Below are 21,525 nucleotides of genomic sequence, written 5' to 3'. Positions count from 1 at the left end.
ATATAAAGTAGAGGAAGATGGGCACAGATGTTAGCTCAGGGCCAGTCTTCCTCAGCAAAAAGAGGAGGATTGGCAGTAGTTAGCTCAGGGCTAATCTTCCTCAAAAAAAAAAAAAAAAAAGATTAAGCTGGAGCTTATTTACCTGGAAAGATGCACACAATTCCTATTTAATGTGTATCATGGCAACTCAACTCATAGCACAAACAACATTATATATACATTAAAACAACAGCAGGATAGCTAGAAAAGTCAGTCCACCCTTACCATTTTAAAGGATCATATTATAACTGTATAATATCTTGCTGTATCTTGCTTGCAGCTTATGGATAACAGCTTTGTCTTACCATGGGTTATATAATCTACCCAGACATATATAGTAGTCCCTCCTTATCTGCAGTTTCACTTGCTGTGATTTCAGTTATCTGTGGTCAACCGCAAGTCCAAAATTATTAAATGCAAATTCCAAAAATAAACAACTCATAACTTTTAAATTGCCCATTGTTCTGAGTAGTGTGATGAAATCTTGCACTGTCCTGCTCCATCCCACCTGGGACCTGAATAATCCCTTTGTCCAGCGTATCCATAGTATGTATACTACCCATTCATTAGTCACTTAGTAGCCGTCTCTATTATCAGACCAACTGTCCGTGGTATTGCAGTGCTTATGTTAGAGTAACCCTTATTTTACTTAACAATGGCCCCAAAGCACAAGAGGAGTGATGCTGGCAATTTGGATATGCCAAAGAGAAACCATAAAGTGCTTCCTTTAAGTGACAAGGTAAAAGTTCTCAACTTAATAAAGAAAGGAAAAAAATTGCATGCCGAGGTCGCTAAGACCTACATTAAGAAGAAACCTTCTATCCATGAAATTGTGAAGAAGGGAAAAGAAATTCATGCTAGTTTTGCTGTTGTACTTCAAACTGCAAAAGTTCTGACTGCAGCGCATGATAAGGGCTTAGTCACGATGGAAAAGGCATTAAGTTTGTGGGTGGAAGACATGAACAGAAAACGTGTTCCGACTGACGGCAACATGTTGTTCCAGAAAGCACTGAGCCTATATGAAGACCTCAGCAAGGGATCCTCTGTAACATGTGACACCAAGCCATTTACTTCAAGTAACATTACTGCAAGTAACACTTGCACAGACTGAGGAATAGGTTTGGACTGAAAAAGGAGAGAGAGAGACCACATTCACTTAACTTTTATTACGGTATGTTCTTATAATTGTTTTATTTTATTAGATATTGTTGTTAAACTTTTACTGTGTCTAATGTAAATTAAACTTTATCATAAGTATGTATGTATAAGAAAAATCATAGTATATATAGGGTTCGGTACTATCCATGGTTTCAGGCATCCACTGGGGATCTTGGAACATATCCCCCACAGATAAGGGGGAGTACTGTAAATCTAAACAACAAAACCGTTCTCATCAAAGCTCACCTTTACAGAGGTGTGGAATACAAGGCATTAGTTATAGGAGTTGCCTCCTAGAAGGGGATGAGGAGGGTTAGGGACAGTGATGACTTATTTTCCACTAAATGTTCCTTGGTATCTTTTAAATTGTGTATACCATGTACCTACTTAACAATTTATATTTATAAAAAGTTGCGGAATAAGCACACTACAATTGATATAGTTAGTGCAGTCAATCCAAGAAGTCAAGAAAGGAAAACAAAGAAATCAGATGCACATCAACGAAAGACGAAAACCAATACATGAAACAGAAGTGGAGCTTACTCCATATTGTCATGCATTTTCCCCCTTCTTTTCTTAGGTTTAGTGATACTTTCTCTAAAAGGAGGGGTAGAAGTGCTTACATACCCTCTCACTCCATAAATATCCATTATCATCATCTCTGTGTTTACACACACAGATCAAATATAGGAGCAGCTTTAGCAACTGCTCAAGTATACGATAGTGTGTGTTTTTGTTAAGAGAAGCTAGACTCTCCTAATGCTAATTCTAGGTAGAGTTAGTGCTATAATCCTTCAACAGCGGCAATTGTATTCCCACAGCCAAGCCTGTATGTTAGACGCATTTCTTTCGAGAATAATTCTCCATTCTAAACGCAGGGAACACTTTAAAATATAATATCCTCTATCAGAGACTAAGATGAGCTGAGAATATGCAGAAACTATTGTGAACTGAGGTCTTGAAGGCAAGAAACCACCGTCTTTGGTCAATAAACTGTGTTCAGTCATCGACGTACCAGCTTGTACAAGTAAGCAAAAGGCCAGTTATTGTCAACTTGCTGTCCTTGATTCCATCTACAACGGCAGAGTTGAAGAGCAAAACGTCTAATGTACTCAGTCCAGCCTCCACAATAAAGTCTGATCAACAAAAGTAAACGGGAGGGAATTGTTTGTAAATGTAAAAATGGCAAAAATCATTTTTTGCAAAGAGTTAATGCAGCTTCTTCCATGCTTCACTTACTTATTATCTAGTTACACACTAGCTAAGACCAGATCATTATACAGCAGGAAGAATTAAGTACAGATTTTCTCTTGCCTAAGCAAAAGAGGCAAAGTTCTCTTGGCATGGAGAGTTAAAAGCTTTTAGACTTGGAAGACATCAACATTTTCAACCTATGCTTAAGGACATAATTTAAAATCTTTTCAAACAATCATTAATGATCCATGATGTGTTCCATATAACAGAGAAACTAAATCTTCAAGATTTTACCTCTAAATCAGAAAATTCATAGAACCAAGAGGATAGGGGAAAGAATGAGATAGATGACACTAGCCCACAACCACCATAGAGCTTTCTCTCTTTCCAAATATTAGGGAACATTTTCCAAGGCTTGTTCGCCCCTCTACTGCTCCACAGTGTAAAACTACTGGAATGCATTATCTCCACAAATTGTTGCCATTGCATCACCTATGTATTATGTAATGGCACAGTAGTTATGTTGTTTTTTTTAAAGTGCCCATCATCAGATACGTACTAAAGTATTCATGGGTAAAAAGATAAATAGTGGGTGGCTTTCTCTTAATATTTTATCCACCATATATTTAAAAAAAAAGATTTTAAATGAATGGAAGAAACAAGAGTGGCAGAATGTTGTTAATTGTTGAAGCTAGGTAATAGGTAGATTCATTATACTGTTCACCGTTCTTCTGTGTATGTTTGAATATTTCCATAATAAATTTGTGTGTGTGTGTGTGTGTGAGAGGAAGATTTGCCCTGAGCTAAATCTGTTGCGAATCCTCCTCTTTTTCTCACTTGAGGAAGATTAGCCCTGTGCTAACATGTGTTAGCTAACATCCTCCTCTACTTTGTACATGGGACGCCTCCACAGCATGGCTGATGAGTGGAGTAGGTCTGTACCCAAGATCTGAACCTGCAAACCCCGGGCTGCCGAAGCAGAATGCGTGGAACTTGAACCACTCGGCCATGGGGCCGGCCCCATAATAAACATTTTTTAAAACACCGTTGCATGAATGTTTGAAAAACACTGAGCAAACATTTCTTGATCTGCAGACTGATACGGAGTCATCTTGATTCTTTCCTTGGCTAGGATATGAGATGTGAAGTATTCAGGACTATGTTGTTTTCACAAAGCACTATATGTGTGAGAATCATCCATGTTAATACCTTTAGCTCTGGTTTACTGTATAACATTTAATTTCTATTCTCTATAACAAACTGAAATAGTCCTTCCTTCTTCCTTTCTTTCTCTTCTATTTCTTTCCCTTCCTTCTTCTTTCCTCCCTCCCTTCTCTTTATTCTTCTCTCAATGCTTTCTAAAATTCTTGTTTTGAAAATCACCTAATTAATATTATATGAACACATTTATTATAAACTTCAAAGAATACGGAGTAAAAAATGAAAGGTTCACTGGAATAGTGAAAATGATTCCAATAAAAATCTCAGAAAATCAAATGTTCTTCTGGCATTTTGGAAGTCTTAAGGTTGAGAGTTGCATCTTTTTAGGTAAAAGTTTGAGAGTATTAAGGCAACTATCAAAAAGAACTTCCAGAATGCAGTGGACACTAAGAAAATTTCACTTCCTATAAATTACTAAGGGAATGAAGATGCCCAAAACAAATAGGTCTAAGAGAAATTTTCAATTTGCATCAATAAATGAGAATTGTTAAGTAAAGTTTGTTTATATAGCGTCGAAAATGCACACATTAGGATAGAGGCATACTTGTCCAGTGACAACTTAAGAACTGAAGAGACATGATCTAGCACAAATGTCTTCTCTTCACCGCTGTTTGTTAACAACAAAGCATCCTTAGCTGTGCCATTGACTAGTATCTCAGTCACGAAGCACCTGGAATTGAGAGAGGCAGGAAAGACTTCAAAGGACAAGGATACTATTCCTTTTAACACCACCTACAACCAACAGCTATCCTTAGTGAGTTTTATTCGATCCAAGACAATGTGTGAAGCTTTCTGGATGAATGAGCTCACTTAATCTAACAACCATCCTGTAAGGCAGGCATCATTAATTCCCATTTTAGAAGTAGGCAAACTAAAGCCCAGGGAGGTTCAGTTATTTGCCCAAAGTCACCCAGCTAGCAACTAGCAGAAATGGAATTTAGAACTGCAAACTCCGAAGACCATGTTCTTAACCTGAAGTATAAATTGCCTCAATTCAACGTATCTTTACCTAGTAAGTTCATTATTTTAAATTAAAATTTTCATATGAAACATGCAAGAATGTTTACCCCCAAATATGAACTATATCATTGATTTAGAGTCTCCATGATTTCTGTATTCCATGTCTCCTTAACTTAACTCATTTTTCTCTTCTTAATAAATATCTATGTATCCTGATCAGAGATATTATATAAAGCTATTAAACAATGGAGAAAAATTACTTCAACCAGAAGTTACAACACAAGGAAGTTACAGACATGCAAGGAAGATTTACGTGTAGTGACTGAAACAAAGAAAGTATTTTGGGCCACAAGTTTACATTCTCTGTAACAACCCTGAGGAATTAGAAGATTTCATTTTATGGATTTGGTTTCAGACTTAAAGATACACATGACATAACCCTGGAAGGACCACTGGCACCTGGGAAACAGTCTTGGAAGGCAGCAGAGTGCCCCAGAGAAGAAAGAAACCACTAGCCTCAAAATATCCCTTGTAAATCTCAGCTCTGACCCAGACTTGACATCATATAAGGGTGGTTCTGATGCTCTTCATGTGGTCATAAAATACAAAGAAAGCATAGTAGAAGAGGCAAGAAATTGATAGTATAAAAACCATGAAGGCAATTCAGTGTTTCTCATCTCTCCACCAAGTTCCAGAGAATCACAAGGCGAAAAGCTTCCCATCATATGACAATAATAAGGAGAACAGATTCAAACTGCAGAGAAACAATCTATGGCATTCACCCACCTCCCTTATGCCTTGGTCACTGGGTTGGTTACCTTCACTAAGTAAGATCATGAGAAAAAATTTTTTTCCTAAAAAGGAGAAATTCAGTGATGACAAAAGTTTATACACCATCCAAGCAAAAGTAAAGCTCTTGACTTAAGTAATATGAGAACGCAAGTGCAAGATGGACAAATAGAGGTGCAATCGAGAATTGAGCAGAAAGGCTGAACTACAGTTTCCCTGGCATTTTCTACTTTTCTGGAACAATCACTAAAAACTATTACACGGTCAGGAGAGCCTGAAATATATAACACAGCAGAAAATTATCATTATTTTTATTACTTAAAGAACAGTGGCTAAGAGTAGCCCTTCTATTAATGGCAAAGAGGTGTGGGTACACATATAAGCAACACTACCATAAAGTAGATATTTTTGTTTTAACAAAATCCATATTTATATGATTATATTTCCTATGGTTGAGAGCCGCTATAATTAATGGATTTCCCTCCTTCTCCTAATGCAGCCATTTGTCAATTCAAATACAGAATGTCCAATCAATTTTGATGTATTTAGTAAGCAATTTGTCAAATGGTGCTATAATCCAGTTAATACATTAATTCTTGTCATGGAGAGAGTTCTGACAACTACATGGTTTTCCATAACTGGTTTGGAGAGAATATTCTGTGCTGGGACTCAATGGTCATTCTTTGGAGAGAACATCTCTGTGTTTCAATATCTGAGAGCATGCCATCATACATCACTTAATAAGAAAACTGCTTTGCTGAAAATAAAGACCTGGGTTCTACTGGACAGTATAGCTGCTAATTCACTGTAATAAACCGGGTTTCTGTGAATCTCTGTGTGTCTCAAATAATTTTAATAAAGTGAGCATACCAACAGACATGACACTAAATGCAAAATAAGTAAGCCTCTAAGAGTGGAACAGGGCTTCACTAATGGAATGTATGCATCTAAAACTTAAAAAGGACTTGTATAAACATTTTCCCTTATTCTCAAAGTTTCTTCATCCCAATTGCTAAAGATGTGCCTCTTAAGCTTTTATTTTTCCTACCCAACATACTGCAGGTAAATCACTGACTCCTATCAGTGCTTAACATAGGTACTGTTCTAAGGCCACACAGTTACTGGTAGTCAAGATTCTTGGAAGGCCGACCTTTAGTTTACACAGTGTGAAGCTCTGGACATGACAGTTTTCTTACTCTAAATATATTTCATCCACTAATCATTGTGCTATCTCCATCTTTTCCCAAGTCTGTCTACGCACTGGGAGCTGGAGAGAAAACCACTAGATGTGCCAAGCTTTCTGGTGGGTGGTCCAAATTTATATCACAGAAGAAATATAGTGACCAAGGAAGTGTCAAATCCTTTCCCAAACTTTTCAATGAAAGATATAATCACTACTGGTTTATGCAGAGCAGAGGACCAGAAGACAGGTTTTTAACATGTCATAGATAACCTCGAGAGCTATCCTGGGCATATTTTACAAAAACTTTCCAAAGATGATGGCTCTCTCCACTCACTATATCCAAATCTTTCTGTATTTCTCTTTCAGGAAATGCAAAAGCAGAGATGAAGGTAAATCCTTTCTAGAATACAAAACTGAAAAACACGGCAAGAAAAATTTTTTTTGAATTAGAAGAAAAAGAAAGAAAGAAAAGGAACACTACATTCATCTTCCAGACATTAGACTCTCCTTAGCCCGTTTATGAAGCATGCAAGAGCAAAGAAAAAAAACTTGCCAGAGTGATTTGGCACAAGGCTGTGTATTTAAAAACCTGCAATGTGTACTACTCCTCCAGACTACCAGACGTCCCATTGTTTCATGTGTCTGCTGAGAAAGGTGCCCTATGTGTCAGAAAAGCACACTGAATATTTTTCAATGACCCAGGGGGCAGAGGTCACTTATTATAAATGGATAATGAGACCTAATGCAGTGCTCTGAGTATGGACAAAGAAAGGGTCTATCCATAGCCCCTGGTGGATTGGTCATTCAGGCTTTTATTTCCTCTGCACACTTAATGGAGTCAAACAATTGACAGAAATTCTATAGAGAAGGCTGAAACTGAGAGAAACAACTGTATTCTAACTCTGATAGACAGATACAAATAGTGACCCTGAAATGGCGCCAGAACTCCTGTTACCACTAACATAGCAGACAGTTGTAGCATTCCCCCTAAATTCCCATTTAGTCATTTGTTGGCAATTAACCTTACTGATGGAAGTGATGGCACATCAAACCACAAGTTCCTGCCAATATCAATCCATTACTTTATTGCAGGTAAGCAGACACAGACCATTCTATTTAAGCTCCTTATTTTTGGAGAAAAGGGCCAACAGATAGCCGTGTACCCTCCATCCCATATCTCCACAACCCAATTGACAAAATGCCCATTCAGGGGTATCAGTATCTGAATATAAGAAGCTTAAACTCTGGCGAGATAGAGTAAATGACATCGGAATCAGAGGTACTCATGGAATAGAGGCTTTATAACCAATGGATTATTTTTCTTTGATCTATCAGAATCAATGTCCTATCCCAGTCAAATCTGCCAATCTGATGGCAATAAATATTAATAACATCAATGGAAAAGAATGTATACTCTCAACTGTACCTTAAAAAAAGCAGGTCATGAAGCAACCTAAAGGAACATTAAACTTTGTTTTATAAAATTAAGACATTAAAAGTATGAAACAGCCCTTTATAAAAACTTACCTTCTGTTTCATTTCAACTTTAAGAACAATTATGACAGGAAGGTGGATTGACATGTAAACTACTTTTTTCCCCAAGTGGGAAATACTTAAGCAAATGACAGAAATGCCAAGAGTTACTTCAGAATGGAGTATAGGTCATTACGTTGTAATAGAAAGGACTTTCAACGTTGAAACATCTCAATAATAAATCAGCAATGACAGAAAAACCCAATGAACTATTCTATAGGCGTGAAGATCTATGTAAAGATATGGGTATCAATAAGAAGCATTTGGGGCCAGCCTGGTGGTGCAGGGGTTAAGTTCGAGGACTCCACTTGGACAGCCCAGGGTTCGCTGGTTCAGATCCAGGCACGGACCTAAGCAGCACTTATCAAGCCATGCTGTGGCAGTCATCTCACATATAAAATAGAGGAAGATGGGCATGGAGGTTAGCTCAGGGCCAATCTTCCTCAGCAAAAAGAGGAGGATTGGCTGCAGATGTTAGCTCAGGGCTAATCTTCCTCGGAAAAAAAAAAAAAAAAAACCTAAAAAAAAAGACTATAATGTGTAATCAGTGTGTAAAGTACTGATTGTACTCTTACAGGCCAGATGGCCTTAGATTGGTGCCTTCACCACTTCCCTCCAGATCCTGAGACATAAGGATAATGTCCAAGAGGTTTCACTAAAATCATTTCTCTATGGAAGGACATATATCAATTGATAAAATTAACTATAAATAAGAGACATAATCAAATATGATTCAATCTGAAGTGATTTCTTGACTACCTCAGATATTCAGACCTGGATAGAACAGTATGACACACCCAATGGCCAACAATGGACTATAAATACTCTTTAAATAAGTCCTACATTACAAGTTTCCTCTACAAGAGAAAAACATTTCTTTCTTCCCCTTCCACCCTACCCACTCTTGGGCAAATATTTATTATGGACAATGCAAGGAAATATTGTTGAGTACCTCCATCATACTTGGTACATACCACAATAGCGATGCAATCCAGGATGTTAGGTTAAATCTAATGTGACATTAGAAAAAGAGCAGTTCAGAAAATTGCTGCATATTTAATTGCTTTTCCAGGGCACTAACAATGACCATGGTAGAGAAGACTAATATTTTTTTTTCCTTTTTGTATCAATATGTTCAAAATATATCTCCACTGTATTATAAAACAATAAAACAGCAAAATATTCTAAAATGATTTCATTCTAAATCCAAAAGTGTAATTATATCTACCTTATATTATATAATTATATAATACTTTGTATTATAAGGAAAAATATTTGCTACTTCTATTCTCACGGTTGTAGAGGTAGGCCAGCTGGAAATCAAGATCTCTAGATCTAACGTTCATTATGCTCCTGACTTGTGATTCTTGTACTACCATATGTAAAACAAATCTCGATACTAACTTTATGTACTATCTACTTCATTATATATAAAAACTAAAATGAAAGTGCTAGTGAAGTCCAAGAGATTACTAAAGCAATAACATTTTTAGGAAGTAGATATATCAATAAACAGCCCAGCTATTCAAAAGAAACCCAGAACTGACTTAGTTATCTTTAGTATAATAAAAACTAAGATTTTTGTCAAAGCAACATTAATACTGCAAAGTAAGGTTCCAGTTGGAACTTTTAGAATACTGCCTTCTTACAAGTATGCTGTCTAGGGTATCATAATGGAACCTCATGTCTTCTCTCTACATTCTCTCTGGGATAAAATTACTTCATTGAAAGCTTACATTAATTACCAATTATATAACCAAAAAAGCTCAGAAGGGAGCTCAAAACTGTAGATACACATATAGAAGTTTCTGGGTTATTTGCAAGAGCCTACTTAACATTACTACCAGGACATATACTACATGCACCAAAACATAGGCAACACTGCAATCACCAACTCTGTCTCTTACTCTAGGCAACATATGTCTCTTAATGTTTCAATGAATGGCATAACCTACTGCTGAAGCCAGTCATCCCTTCTTCAGTTACCTCACGTAGCCCCAAATCCTATAGATGCAACTTATTCAATTTCTCTGAGTCAGCCATTTCTCTCCAACCCCACTGAAATTATCCCCACTAATAACTAACTTTTTCCGTCTTTGAATTTCTATAAGAATTAATTCATGCTATTAACATGGCACTTATCACAATGTGTCATAGATTCTCATATACATGCTTCTTATTCGTATTTCTGTTAGGGTAATGAGTCAAAAGTAAAGTCAGCAGAACTTGTTTAATGTAAGATCAAGATAATTCATAGGATTTAAGCATCTGAAGTTTAAAAAATAATTATGATCACACAATTCCACTAGAGGCCACACATGAGAGACCAGATCTACATTATCTCCTAAAATAATTAATTAGCCCTAAGCAAAAGGTTGTTCTGAATCCTCTATAACAAAGTTTAAAAATAAGCATAGAGTCAAATTTATTCCAAGTAACTTGACTGCATCCTAGCAATACATAACATATCTACCACGAAACTGAAAATGCCCGGCATCTTATCAGAAATTATTAGGCACATAAAGGAGCAGGAAAACACAACCCATACCAAGAAGAAAAATTGATCAATAGAAAAAGCCCCAAGAAATTTCAAGGTGAGGGGCCAGCCCCTTGGCCGAGTGGTTAAGTTTGCGCGTTCTGCTGTAGGCGACCAGGGTTTCGCTGGTTCAGATCCTGGGTGCAGATATGGCACCACTCATCAGGCCATGCTGAGGCAGCATCCCACATGCCACAACTAGAAGGACCCACAACTAAGATATACAACTAAGTACTGGGGTGAAAAGTATTAGCACACAGGGACCATAAAACAGCTATTATAAAATAAATGTTCCATATGTCCAAACACATATATGATGAGGAAAGAAACGAAAAATATAAAAAAAGATCCAGGGGCAGGTCCAGTGGCATAGTGGTTAAGTTCACACCCTCCACCTTGGTAGCCCAGGGTTTGTAAGTTCAGATCCTGGGCACAGACCTAGCACTGCTGGTCAAACCATGCTGTGGTGGCACCCCACATTAAACAGAGGAAGATTGGCACAGATGTTAGCTCAGCAACAATCTTCCTCAAGCAAAAAGAGGAAGATTGGCAAAAGATGTTAGCTCAGGGCCAATCTTCCTCACATACACACACAAAAGATCCAAATGGAACTTTTGGTGACGAAAAATGTAATATATGAAACAAAAAATATGTTGAATAAAATTAATAGCAGATTAGACAGAGCAGAATAGAAGACTTGATATATTTAAATACATAGAAATACAAACTATACAAAATGAAATCTAGAGAAAAAAGAATTTTAACAATTGAAAAAAGAATCAGTGAGCTGAAACAATATCAAGTGGTCAACATACATATAATTGGAGTCAAAAAAGGAGAGAAGAGTGACAGAAAAAATATTTGAAGATATAACTACATAAAAATTTTCAAATTTGATGAAAACTATAACTCCATAGATCCAAGAATCTCACAAGCCCCAAGCAGAAGAAAACCAAACGTGACATTAGGGTTTAATTGATTTTTTTCTATTTTATTTCTATTTTTTTAATATTTTCTATTTCACCGATTGCCACTCTGATCTTTATTATTTCCTTTGTTTTGCTTTAATTTTCTCTACTTTTTCTAGTTTCTGAATGTGGAGGCTGAGGTCATTGATTTCAGGACTGTCTCTTTTATAACAGAGGCATTTAGTCCTATAAATTTCCCCTTGAATACTGATTGAGTGCTATCCCATAAAGTTTTTTACTTTTCTTTAAACTTTTTATTTTGAAATGGTTATAGATTGGTAAGAAGTTGCAAAATAGTGCAGAGAAGTCTCGTATACCCGACATCTGGTTTTAAAACCAGGAAATTGCCATTGGTACAATTCAAAAACCTTATCCAGATTTCACCAGTTTTACATATATAATTTCACGTACATTCATTTTGTGTAGACAGAGTGTGTGTTTGTGTTTGTGTGCAGTTCTATTCAACTTCATCATGTGTTAATTTGTGTACCCTCTACTACAATCAAGAGACAGAATGCTTCCATCACCGCAAACATCTACTTAACCCTTCATAGTCATATTCAACACCTCCCTCCTACTCTAAGTCCTGGTCAATGCTAATTTGTTATTCATCTCTATAATTTTGTCATTTTGAGAATGTTATGTAAATGGAAGCTCTTTTTCTCTTGATGTTTTTAAGACTGGTAGTATGCAAAACTTTCGAGATTGGCTTTTTTCACTCAGCATCTTTGAGATTCATCCAATTTGTTGCATGTATTTATACTTCAATCTACTTTTTTTTTCCTGAATAGTATTCTAAGATATGTACGTGTTTTGTTTTCATTTGCATTCAGTTCAAAATAGTTTCTAATTTCCATTTTGATTTCTTCTGTGAACCATGTATTATTTAGAAGTGTGTTGTTTAGTTTCCAAATACTTGTGGATTTTTCCAGAGATCTGTTATTCATTTCTTAATTAATTCCACTGTGATCAGAGAAAATACTTTGTATGACTTGAAAGCTTTTAAATTTATTGAGACTAGTATCATGGCCCAGAAGACGGCCTATATTGGTCAATGTTCCCTATGCACTTGAAAAGAATGTGTATTCTACTCTTGTTGGGTAGAGTGTTCTACTCAGTCTGATATTAATGGAGCAACTCAGGGTTTAAAGTGTGTTTCTCCTAAGCAGTGTATAGTTGGAGTTTTATTTTTTTATCCAATTTGACAATCTCTCACTTTTTATTATGATGTCTAGACCACTTATAACTACCATGAGTATTGATATGCTTAAGGTTACATCATCTTGCTTATTTGTTTCCATTTTATTTCCTTTCTTGGCATAGGTTGCTTTTGATTTCATTATATACATCTTTTAACATCACAGTTTTACCTTCAAGTGATATTATACCACGTGCATATGCTATACAAACCTTACAAGAGTATAGTTCCATTTCCCACACTCTTGGCCTTTATGCTACTGTTGCCATACATTATATATATACACATACACACACACATATATGAGTTTTAAAAATCACAGTAGATTGGGGCCAGCCCCGTGGCCGAGTGGTCAAGTTTGCGTGCTCTGCTGCAGGCGGCCCAGTGTTTCATCGGTTCGAATCCTGGGCGTGGACATGGCACCGCTCATCTAGCCATGCTGAGGTGGCATCCCACATGCCACAACTAGAAGGACCCACAACTAAGAATATACAACTATGTACCGGGGGGCTTTGGGGAGAAAAAGGAAAAAAAATAAAATCTTAAAAAAAAAAAAAAACCCACAGTAGATTGATACTATTTTTGTGTTAACAGTGAATTTTATTTTAAAGAGGCTTAAAACCCCACATATATTATATGTTTTAACTGTTTTCAGTGTTCACCATTCCTTTCCATCTGGTATCAAAGGTTCTCCCCACCTTTCCAATAACGCCTTTAAAGGTAGAGGAAAACAATTATAGCTCCAATAAAACAGAAGGAGGTTCTATGAATCCCAGTCACCTTTCTATTGTGTATCAAAGCTACATTTCTGTTGAATGGTCTTTTAGTACCATTTAACAAAGAAAACTCAGTAAGCTTATGGAGGAACTTCTCACATACCCATGGATTATTTTAGAAAGAAGTTCAAAGTCTGACCTCCCCCCAATAAAGCTGGTTAATGTCAGCAACTTAAAAATATTGCTGCTGTCAAATTACCTTAAAGAAAAGGAGGAAATATTATTTTTTCCCTAACTAAAACTCTCCCAAGTCAACTGAGTAAACACTGTTCTTAATTTACAAATTGGGAAGCTCTGAAGCAGACTAAAGAAAAACTTACTGTCTACTTTGGGATCATATTCAACGCTGGTTGATATTTGTTAGTCTCTTCTAATGTTTATCTTTGTTTTTGGCAAAGGAATACACTGAAATAAAATGGATAGTTTAGAAAATGTAATTACAGCGCGTAATTTTTTTTTTGAAGAAAGAAAAAATAGTGTTAACACAAAAAAGACTAATCTCCTCTGCTATAATCATTTTCTAAACTATCCCCAAATTTCTTATGATCAAGGCAAAACATTTTTTTGATATTAGATTCTTGACTTTTACTTTTACTGAGCTATACAGGAAGATTAGATTACTACCTGTAAATTCACTTTGCACATATAAATTAATCAATCCACTCAATTAAACCAGGTGAATTTGCTGATATTTGACTTTTTTTTACTTACTCAAAATGGCAATTTCTCACAGTTCAACCTAATAACAGAGTCCTTTCCGCCTCCACAGCGACTTCCCTAGGGAGCATTCTAGTATGATTCAATTTACGATACACCAAAATTCCTCAATTTTGTATCAGTCATTCAATTAATATATGTAGGAAGTGTGACTACAGTTGAGAATACACAATTTGGAGATTTTACTTACTCCACTTTAAAGTTAAGTGAGAAGTCTTCAGTGTTCCAGACAGGTTTCCCTTTCCCTCCCCGACCAGTCACCCCTTTACCACATATGCAGAACTCTGTTTACCAACTGGCAGTGTATTTATTATGATTACAGGGCTGGAAGGGGAGTGGGGATTCCGTGCTAAACATCCTGCTCTCCTGCTCTCTTCTCCCTGAGACAAAGTCTCTTTCCCATTTCCATTTACATCATTCTTTGTCTACTATTATTATAATTTCCGGAGTTTGTACAAGTCAGCTTCGCTTGGTCTACAGATCCAAATTCAACCAAACACAAATGTTTGCAACATTTAGAATTTTACTCCAAATGGTTATATTTGAAAATACTTTTAGTAATATATTTATCAAGAAGGTTTAGTAAAACAAAAAACTTTCTAGCATCAGATATGGTATACCCATGTTGTAAGTGGTCACACCACCTTTTCAAATGGCTTCAGTAAAGGGAACTGGAGAGAAAGCAAGAGGGTAATGAAAAAGTTGTCTTAGTGAAGCTCTAACTTGTATAAAGGGCTCAACAGATGGGCAAGTAAAGACATTTCCTAAACTGGCTCCAGCATCGCTTTTGCCAATTGTATTTAAGGCTTTTACTCCTCTGATGCAGATGTTCATGCTTTGTGTATTTAATTGCTTCAGTCAGGTAACACACTGGCATGTCCAGGACTCTCAATCAAACAGCCTTTCTTTATTGAAGAAAACGTAACTTTAAAATCCAGGCTAATTCTGGGCCTCTACCCTCAACGTAAAGAAGCAATATAATAATTATTACAGGATTACTTATCTCTTAGGTATTTTTTTTTACCTATTCAATTATATCCACAGTAACATTTCACAAGATAAAAGAAAACATTAATTACATCTATCACTGGGATACAGATATTACAACGTGGTCAAAATCACAGAGAAGAGGCATTCCATTATTACGTCGTGAAGCCTGTCACTTGAAAATATGCACTTTTGAGATAAGAAACAAAGGTACAGAATGATGCTTCAACGTATATATTGTTTACAATTTTTACAGGACTTTAGCATCACTTCATTAACCATAACAACACCTTTATAAAAGCAAGTATTATTATTGATATTTTATATTTATCAAGTTTTTAGAGAGGTGGTTTCGAACTGGAACCCAGGTCTTTTCCTTATTCCAATGCTAGTCCATCTGGAATTCAAAAGGTCTAACATGAAATGCATTATATTACATATTTTAATTAGAAACTGTAGAATCATCAGTGACCACTTTCTGTCAAATTGTCTCTAATTCTTTTCTATTCCAACTCTGCAACATTTCACACGTTTGTCCTGTCTTCTCTACTATATAGCCTTAATCAAAGCCCTCCCATCTTGCTTGAGGATCACTGAGCCTCCACTCCCCTCCCCACCTCTGAACCTCCTATTATAACACTGTCAGAGTGATCTTTCTAAAACGCAATTCTGATGGTGTCATTCCAATGCTTGAAAACATTTGATGGCTTGCTACTGCCTACGGTGGTGGTTCTTGAACTGTACACCTGGGGATTTTTGTAGTTCTAAGAATTGAACAAAGGTGTTTGGAGCTGCTAAAATCAAGTAATGTCAATCAGCTTAATTCACCAGAAGAAAAACATTAAGGAATAGAGATAGTTGCATTTGTTTTTGCCCATATCTTTTTCTTACACATTTGGGACTTGCTACTGTTTGTGTACTGAACAGGCCTGTCAATATAACAAAACAAAACAAAAACCAATATAAATTCTGAAAAAGTCAACTATACTCAATCCAACATTAGTTAATTTCACCCTTGTTGAGAGGTAGGAGAAACTGTTCTCATGATTTTAATTTGAAATTATATAAACGTCATGTTTTTTCTAATTCATATGATAGAGTCAAAAATATGCTTAGACAACCTAGAATCTAACAACTCTTATGTACCCTGCTTCTGGAACCAGAAAACCATTCATATATTACCCCTCTGTGAAGGCTGTGGCAACTCATGTCGTTGCTCTCATAGTTCAATGTATACCCTTCACTGATGCATCCATCTCATTTTATTTTAGTTTTTTATTAAATGTCTGTCTCCTGAATTCGATAGTGAATTCATCGAGGACAGAAGCAACATACTATTCACGTTTAAATCACAAGTGCCTGACACATAGAGTTAACTCAATAAACACATGCTGGAAGAATCACGCAGTTCAATTACATAAGAGAGCAAGACTGCCAACTATTTGTTACAATTATGGAGCCTCATAACTTTAGAGCAAAGTCAATAAATTTTCTCTGTTTCCAATATAACATATAACACATTATAAACATAAAATAAAATAGCTTTAGAAATATTTTACTTCATGCTATATAATACAGCCAGGGAAGAAAATAAGTTTGATACAACAAAACTCCATTGAAAAGATGTCAATGGTGATTTTTAGGAAGTTTCTTAAAAATATACAGTGCTCAGAGACATCAAGTTAAATTAAGGATCTAGCCAATTCTACAAAATTGAATTATAATTGTAAAGAATTTTTAATTCTGTGACCATAAACTGGATAATAGATATTAAATTGTCTTTTCATGCCTCCCCTACAAAAAAGGCTGTTTCTAGCTCAATGTACATTTTCTCCTTAAGTAAAAAAAGAACCCAGATCAATCTCTACAAATGTTGGGCCTTCAATATGAAAGTAAACAGACAAATAAAATCCCAATGGAGTTACAATCATTACTTCATTATTGCAAGTAAAATTCTATAAAAATAAAAACCTGCTGATGTAGCTTTCATAGTGAAAAGTACTTAATTTTTTTCATGTCAGAAAGAGATACCAAGTTGTATGAAAGTTTACTATATCCTAGTATCTTCACTTTTTTTTTTAAGCTTTTGAGCCCACCAGATATTTCCCATTAACTTATATAACTCCAGGAGTATATCTCACAGCCAGGGAATATGAACAGCCAGAGGCAGACTTAATGTATGCTAAGGCTTATGGCTTACGTTTGTGTTAAATATCTTATTTGCCTCAGTCTGACTGTTTGTGGCCTATGGCCTATGGACCAGTGGTAATACGCATGGTTGCATTAAGAGTCAGCATTTTAAGATGAAATTTCAAAATACTGTCTGGAAGGAAAAAAACAATGAGAACTACTTACGGCCAGCAAGCAGGAACTGATAATACTGTACTGCATCTGCAGCAAGGAGCAGAGGGTGGTTTGCATTAAATGGTGGTTGTAATTCATTCCATTGAGGAGTTCTAAGGAATGGCAGAAGAATATTAATATTTAAGCTTAAAAGATAGGTTGTAAATCACCATCACTGTCACCACTTACAGACATTGATATAAACTCACACTATCTTTGTAATCATTAAAATGAACTTGTTGGGAGTGCTGAAACCTGAAACACAAGGCCATCTGCTTAAAAAGAATAAAAAGGTGGTAGTGAGTCATACAAATTACACAGAGCCAATATTAGTTTAATAGCAGAAGACCCTCCAACAGGATAGAGAAGACACTCAAAACATCGGACAGAGAGGAAATGTGTAATTCAAATATCAAAACTAAGCAGTTCTAATTTTACCTAATTTCTAACAATTGTTAGAGCTCTCTATTCTTAGAATATGTGTATATTTTAAAACAAAATGAAGCAGGTAAAAGTGGTTTAAAAAAATACAGCTATGTTAATGCTTGACTTATTATAGACCTAATTAGCATCTGAGTTCCAAAATGAGCCACTTATTTCAATAATGATGGTGCAGTAATTTTAATTATATTTGCCTGCTCCTAAACAGCTTGATAAATAAGATATTGATCAGATCAATCCAGTACAGTAAAGTAGTAGTAAAGACTACTGGAGCCTCCAAAAATCAATATAAGAATATTTTAAAACGTCAAAAGGAGAGAGATCGTTTTCATATCCATTTTTGTCTGTTTCCTTCCATACATGTCAGGACCAATTTTTTCTGTCTCTGCTGTACCACTGCATACTACATTGAACAGGTTTTCTTCTAGATGCTATTTCCCCCTCTTCTAATGTATTTTATTTCCCCCTCTTCAATGATTACATGCTTTTGAGAAGAACTCTGAAGCTTAATAAACATTTCTACAGTGCTTAACCATTATATCTTGGGGAATTACATCAAAGGAGACCTTCCGATGCATTTATATCAGTGTCCATTCCCCTTAAAGGCTGTTTCAACGTCCTCTCTATTTTCAGTGAGCATGAGGCTGGAAATAGGGGAAGCACTCAAGTTCTATATGTGAGATAGAAAAAACCCAGGTCCTAGAAAAGGTAACACAAAGATGCAAGGAGAAAGTAGTTAAAGAAGAAGTATTCTCCAAGGCATGTACCAAAGACGATTGAAAACATATGACTACACAAAAATTTGTACATGAATATTCTTAGCAACATAACTCATGACAGCTGAAAAGTGGGAATGTCTACCAACTGATGAATGAATAAACAAAATGTGGTATATCCGTGCAATGGAATATTATTTGGCCATAAAAAATGAAGTTCAGATATATACTACAACATGGATGGACCTTGAAAATATTATGTGAAGAAAAGGAAGTCAGATGCAAAAGGTCACATTTTGTATGAATCCATTTATATGAAATGTCCAGAACAGGCAAATCCGTAGAGACAGAAAGTAAGCTGATGGTTGCCTAGGACTGAAGGGTTGGGGGAAAATGAGGAGTGACTGCTAAGGTGTACAGGTTTCTTTTGGGAGTAATTAAAATTGCTTGTGGTGACCAGTGCACAACCTAGGGAAAATTCACTTTCAAATGGATGAATTGTTATACGTAAATTATATCTCAATTAAAAAAGAAATGAAATATCAATATACCCAACAACAGGGATGAATCAAAATAATTTTGCTAGGTGAAAGAAGCAAGATAAAGAGTACACACTCTATGATTCCACTTACATAAAATTCTAGAAATCGCAAACTAATCTATAGTGACAGACAGCAGATCAGATGTCGCCCGAGGCTCACTGGGCATATTACCAGGTAGGGAGAAAGAAGGGCAGGAGGGAGAGATTACAGAGATCCACAGGAAAACATTTGGTGGCGATGGATATATTTATAATGTTAATTATGGTGATGGCTTCAGAGCTGTATACATATGTCAAACCTTATTCAAATTGTACACTTTTAGTATTTTATAGCTCAGTAAAGCTGTTAAAAGAAAAGAAAGTAGGTATTACCTAACCAGAGTCCAGCTGGCTCGAGGTGATGTCACCATTTCCAGTGGGGTGTCATCGCTGATCTTGGGGGCAGTGCTAAGCGGTCGTGGCTCCATCATGTGCTCCACTAAGGTCCCATAACAGCTAATAATGTAGAGGGATTCAACTACAACTTGTTTGGACTGATCTACAAACAGAAAAACAGAACCTAGATGTGTGATAATGGCAAAAAAGGAGCCCAGCATAATTTTTACAAGTTATTGACCTTTCAATCTGTTCCGGAGGATGCTGAGAGAAAAGAAGAAGGTAGGAACTTTTTCACATGGTGCCTGCTCCTTGCCTAAAGGTTGCCTCTTATAAGTAGACGCTATTGCATATGAAATTCTTTATGCCATCAAAATATTTTTAAATCTTGAGCAATTTACTTCAAGAATGATGTGAATACACTCAAAATTCTAATACAGTGAAACAATATTTTACTAAGCCTTTTTTATTTGTCTGCAATGTAATTTGTCCCACACTATGAAAAAGGAATGATATCAGGTGGGACAGGGAAGGACTGACTGAAAAGGAACACTGTATGGACAAAGCTTTAGTTACCCTGGATGGACCAACTCAACTGCATAAGAGGCTCTTTGTATGCCTAAATCAGCCTAACTTCTCATTTCTTTTGCCTCAGAAAACCTTCTCTTCTAAATTTCTAGATTAAAACAAACAAATGAAAAACACACACGTTTTCCTCCTGCAAATCCTCTTCCTTATTTTCTTTCAATGGGATCACTGGCCCCCATGGTAAATGAAGACCAGTAATACTTCCAAGTCAGGTGCTCAATATGGATCTAATCAAATGACTTTATAAGGAGTACACATGTCCTCACTACCAAAACAGGTTTAGTCCTCTATCTTGGGTTTTACAGTAAACTTAGGAGCATATAAAACCACTCATGAATGCTGGGTGGGTCACTTATCTCAATGCCAGAGGAATCAATTACAGCTGATTTGGGAAAATGGCTAATGACCAGGCAGTGGAACATAAAGGAGTAGCAAGTTAAAAGGGTAATTAGAACAGAAGGGAGAAGCATTTGAAATCGAGCTTCAGAGGGTTTTAACTAGTAACAAAAAGTCATTTCGATAGCATCATTAAAGCTAAGGAGGTAACAAAAAAATAAAGATGGGATAAGAAAATGGAAGGCTTGCGTACTTTACTGTATCCTCTCCCACTTAGGTAAGGAACCTGCTGTGCCTGAGATCCTATTTCCAAGGAAAGGGGCACTGAAAGGCGATAACAAGGGAAAAGGCTGATGTCTGACTGCCAGGATTAAGCGTAAAAGAGAGCCATTTTGCCAAGAACAATACGGCCTGTGGAACTAGTCAGAGAAGTGCCTCGTTAACAACTCAGTTTGTGACCTACTTTAATAGACTAAAATAATGAGAAAATCTTAATATTCAAAATTCAGTACTTTGTCCATGAGTATGGGCATTCTCTTCTACACAGAAACATTAAGGAATCCTATACTAAAATATAAACATTTTAGATCTTGATGCTGGTGATCTAAGAAGGGATTAAGCAAAAAATTATATAAATTCAAAGGAGCAATGGTTACCATAAAAGATGACCATTATTTCTGAGGAAGAGCTTGTTTTTATCTTTTAATTTATGACGTGGCAGAGCTGTTGTTGGTCTTGGTGTTTTTTGGGGCAAGATTTAGCATTAAAAAACTTAGGATCAAACTATGCTACCATCACCTACCAACTAGTGCTTTTAGCTAAGATATTACTCAGCTTACTGGTCTCATATTCTTCATCTCTAAAAATGGAGTGAAGTTAGCTTGCCAAAACTGTAAAAGCTACAAAAAATGGTATGGAATTGACAG

General features: G+C 36.1%; 1 protein-coding gene across 20 annotated transcripts in view; it reads right to left on the bottom strand.

The window, feature by feature from the left end:
* The window catches only part of BCAS3 (BCAS3 microtubule associated cell migration factor), a 569,848-nt gene that overhangs the window by 271,825 nt on the left and 276,498 nt on the right, over positions 1-21,525 (bottom strand). For all 20 annotated transcript variants that reach the window (XR_011493725.1, XR_011493724.1, XM_014856948.3 and 17 more), the window contains 2 exons: positions 19,673-19,838; positions 17,615-17,715 (listed from right to left, as the gene is read on the bottom strand). Coding sequence is in view for 18 of the 20 variants with exons in the window: in XM_014856948.3 (XP_014712434.1) it covers positions 17,615-17,715; positions 19,673-19,838 (267 nt within the window). In the remaining 2 variants the exon portion in view is untranslated. The remainder of the gene's footprint in view (positions 1-17,614; positions 17,716-19,672; positions 19,839-21,525) is intronic.

This window comes from Equus asinus, chromosome 13, assembly GCF_041296235.1.
Source record: "Equus asinus isolate D_3611 breed Donkey chromosome 13, EquAss-T2T_v2, whole genome shotgun sequence".
In the NCBI taxonomy this organism is placed as follows: Eukaryota; Metazoa; Chordata; class Mammalia; order Perissodactyla; family Equidae; genus Equus; species Equus asinus.
The sequence above is the reverse complement of the archived record's forward strand: the minus strand, read 5'-3'. Positions and strand labels throughout refer to the sequence as shown.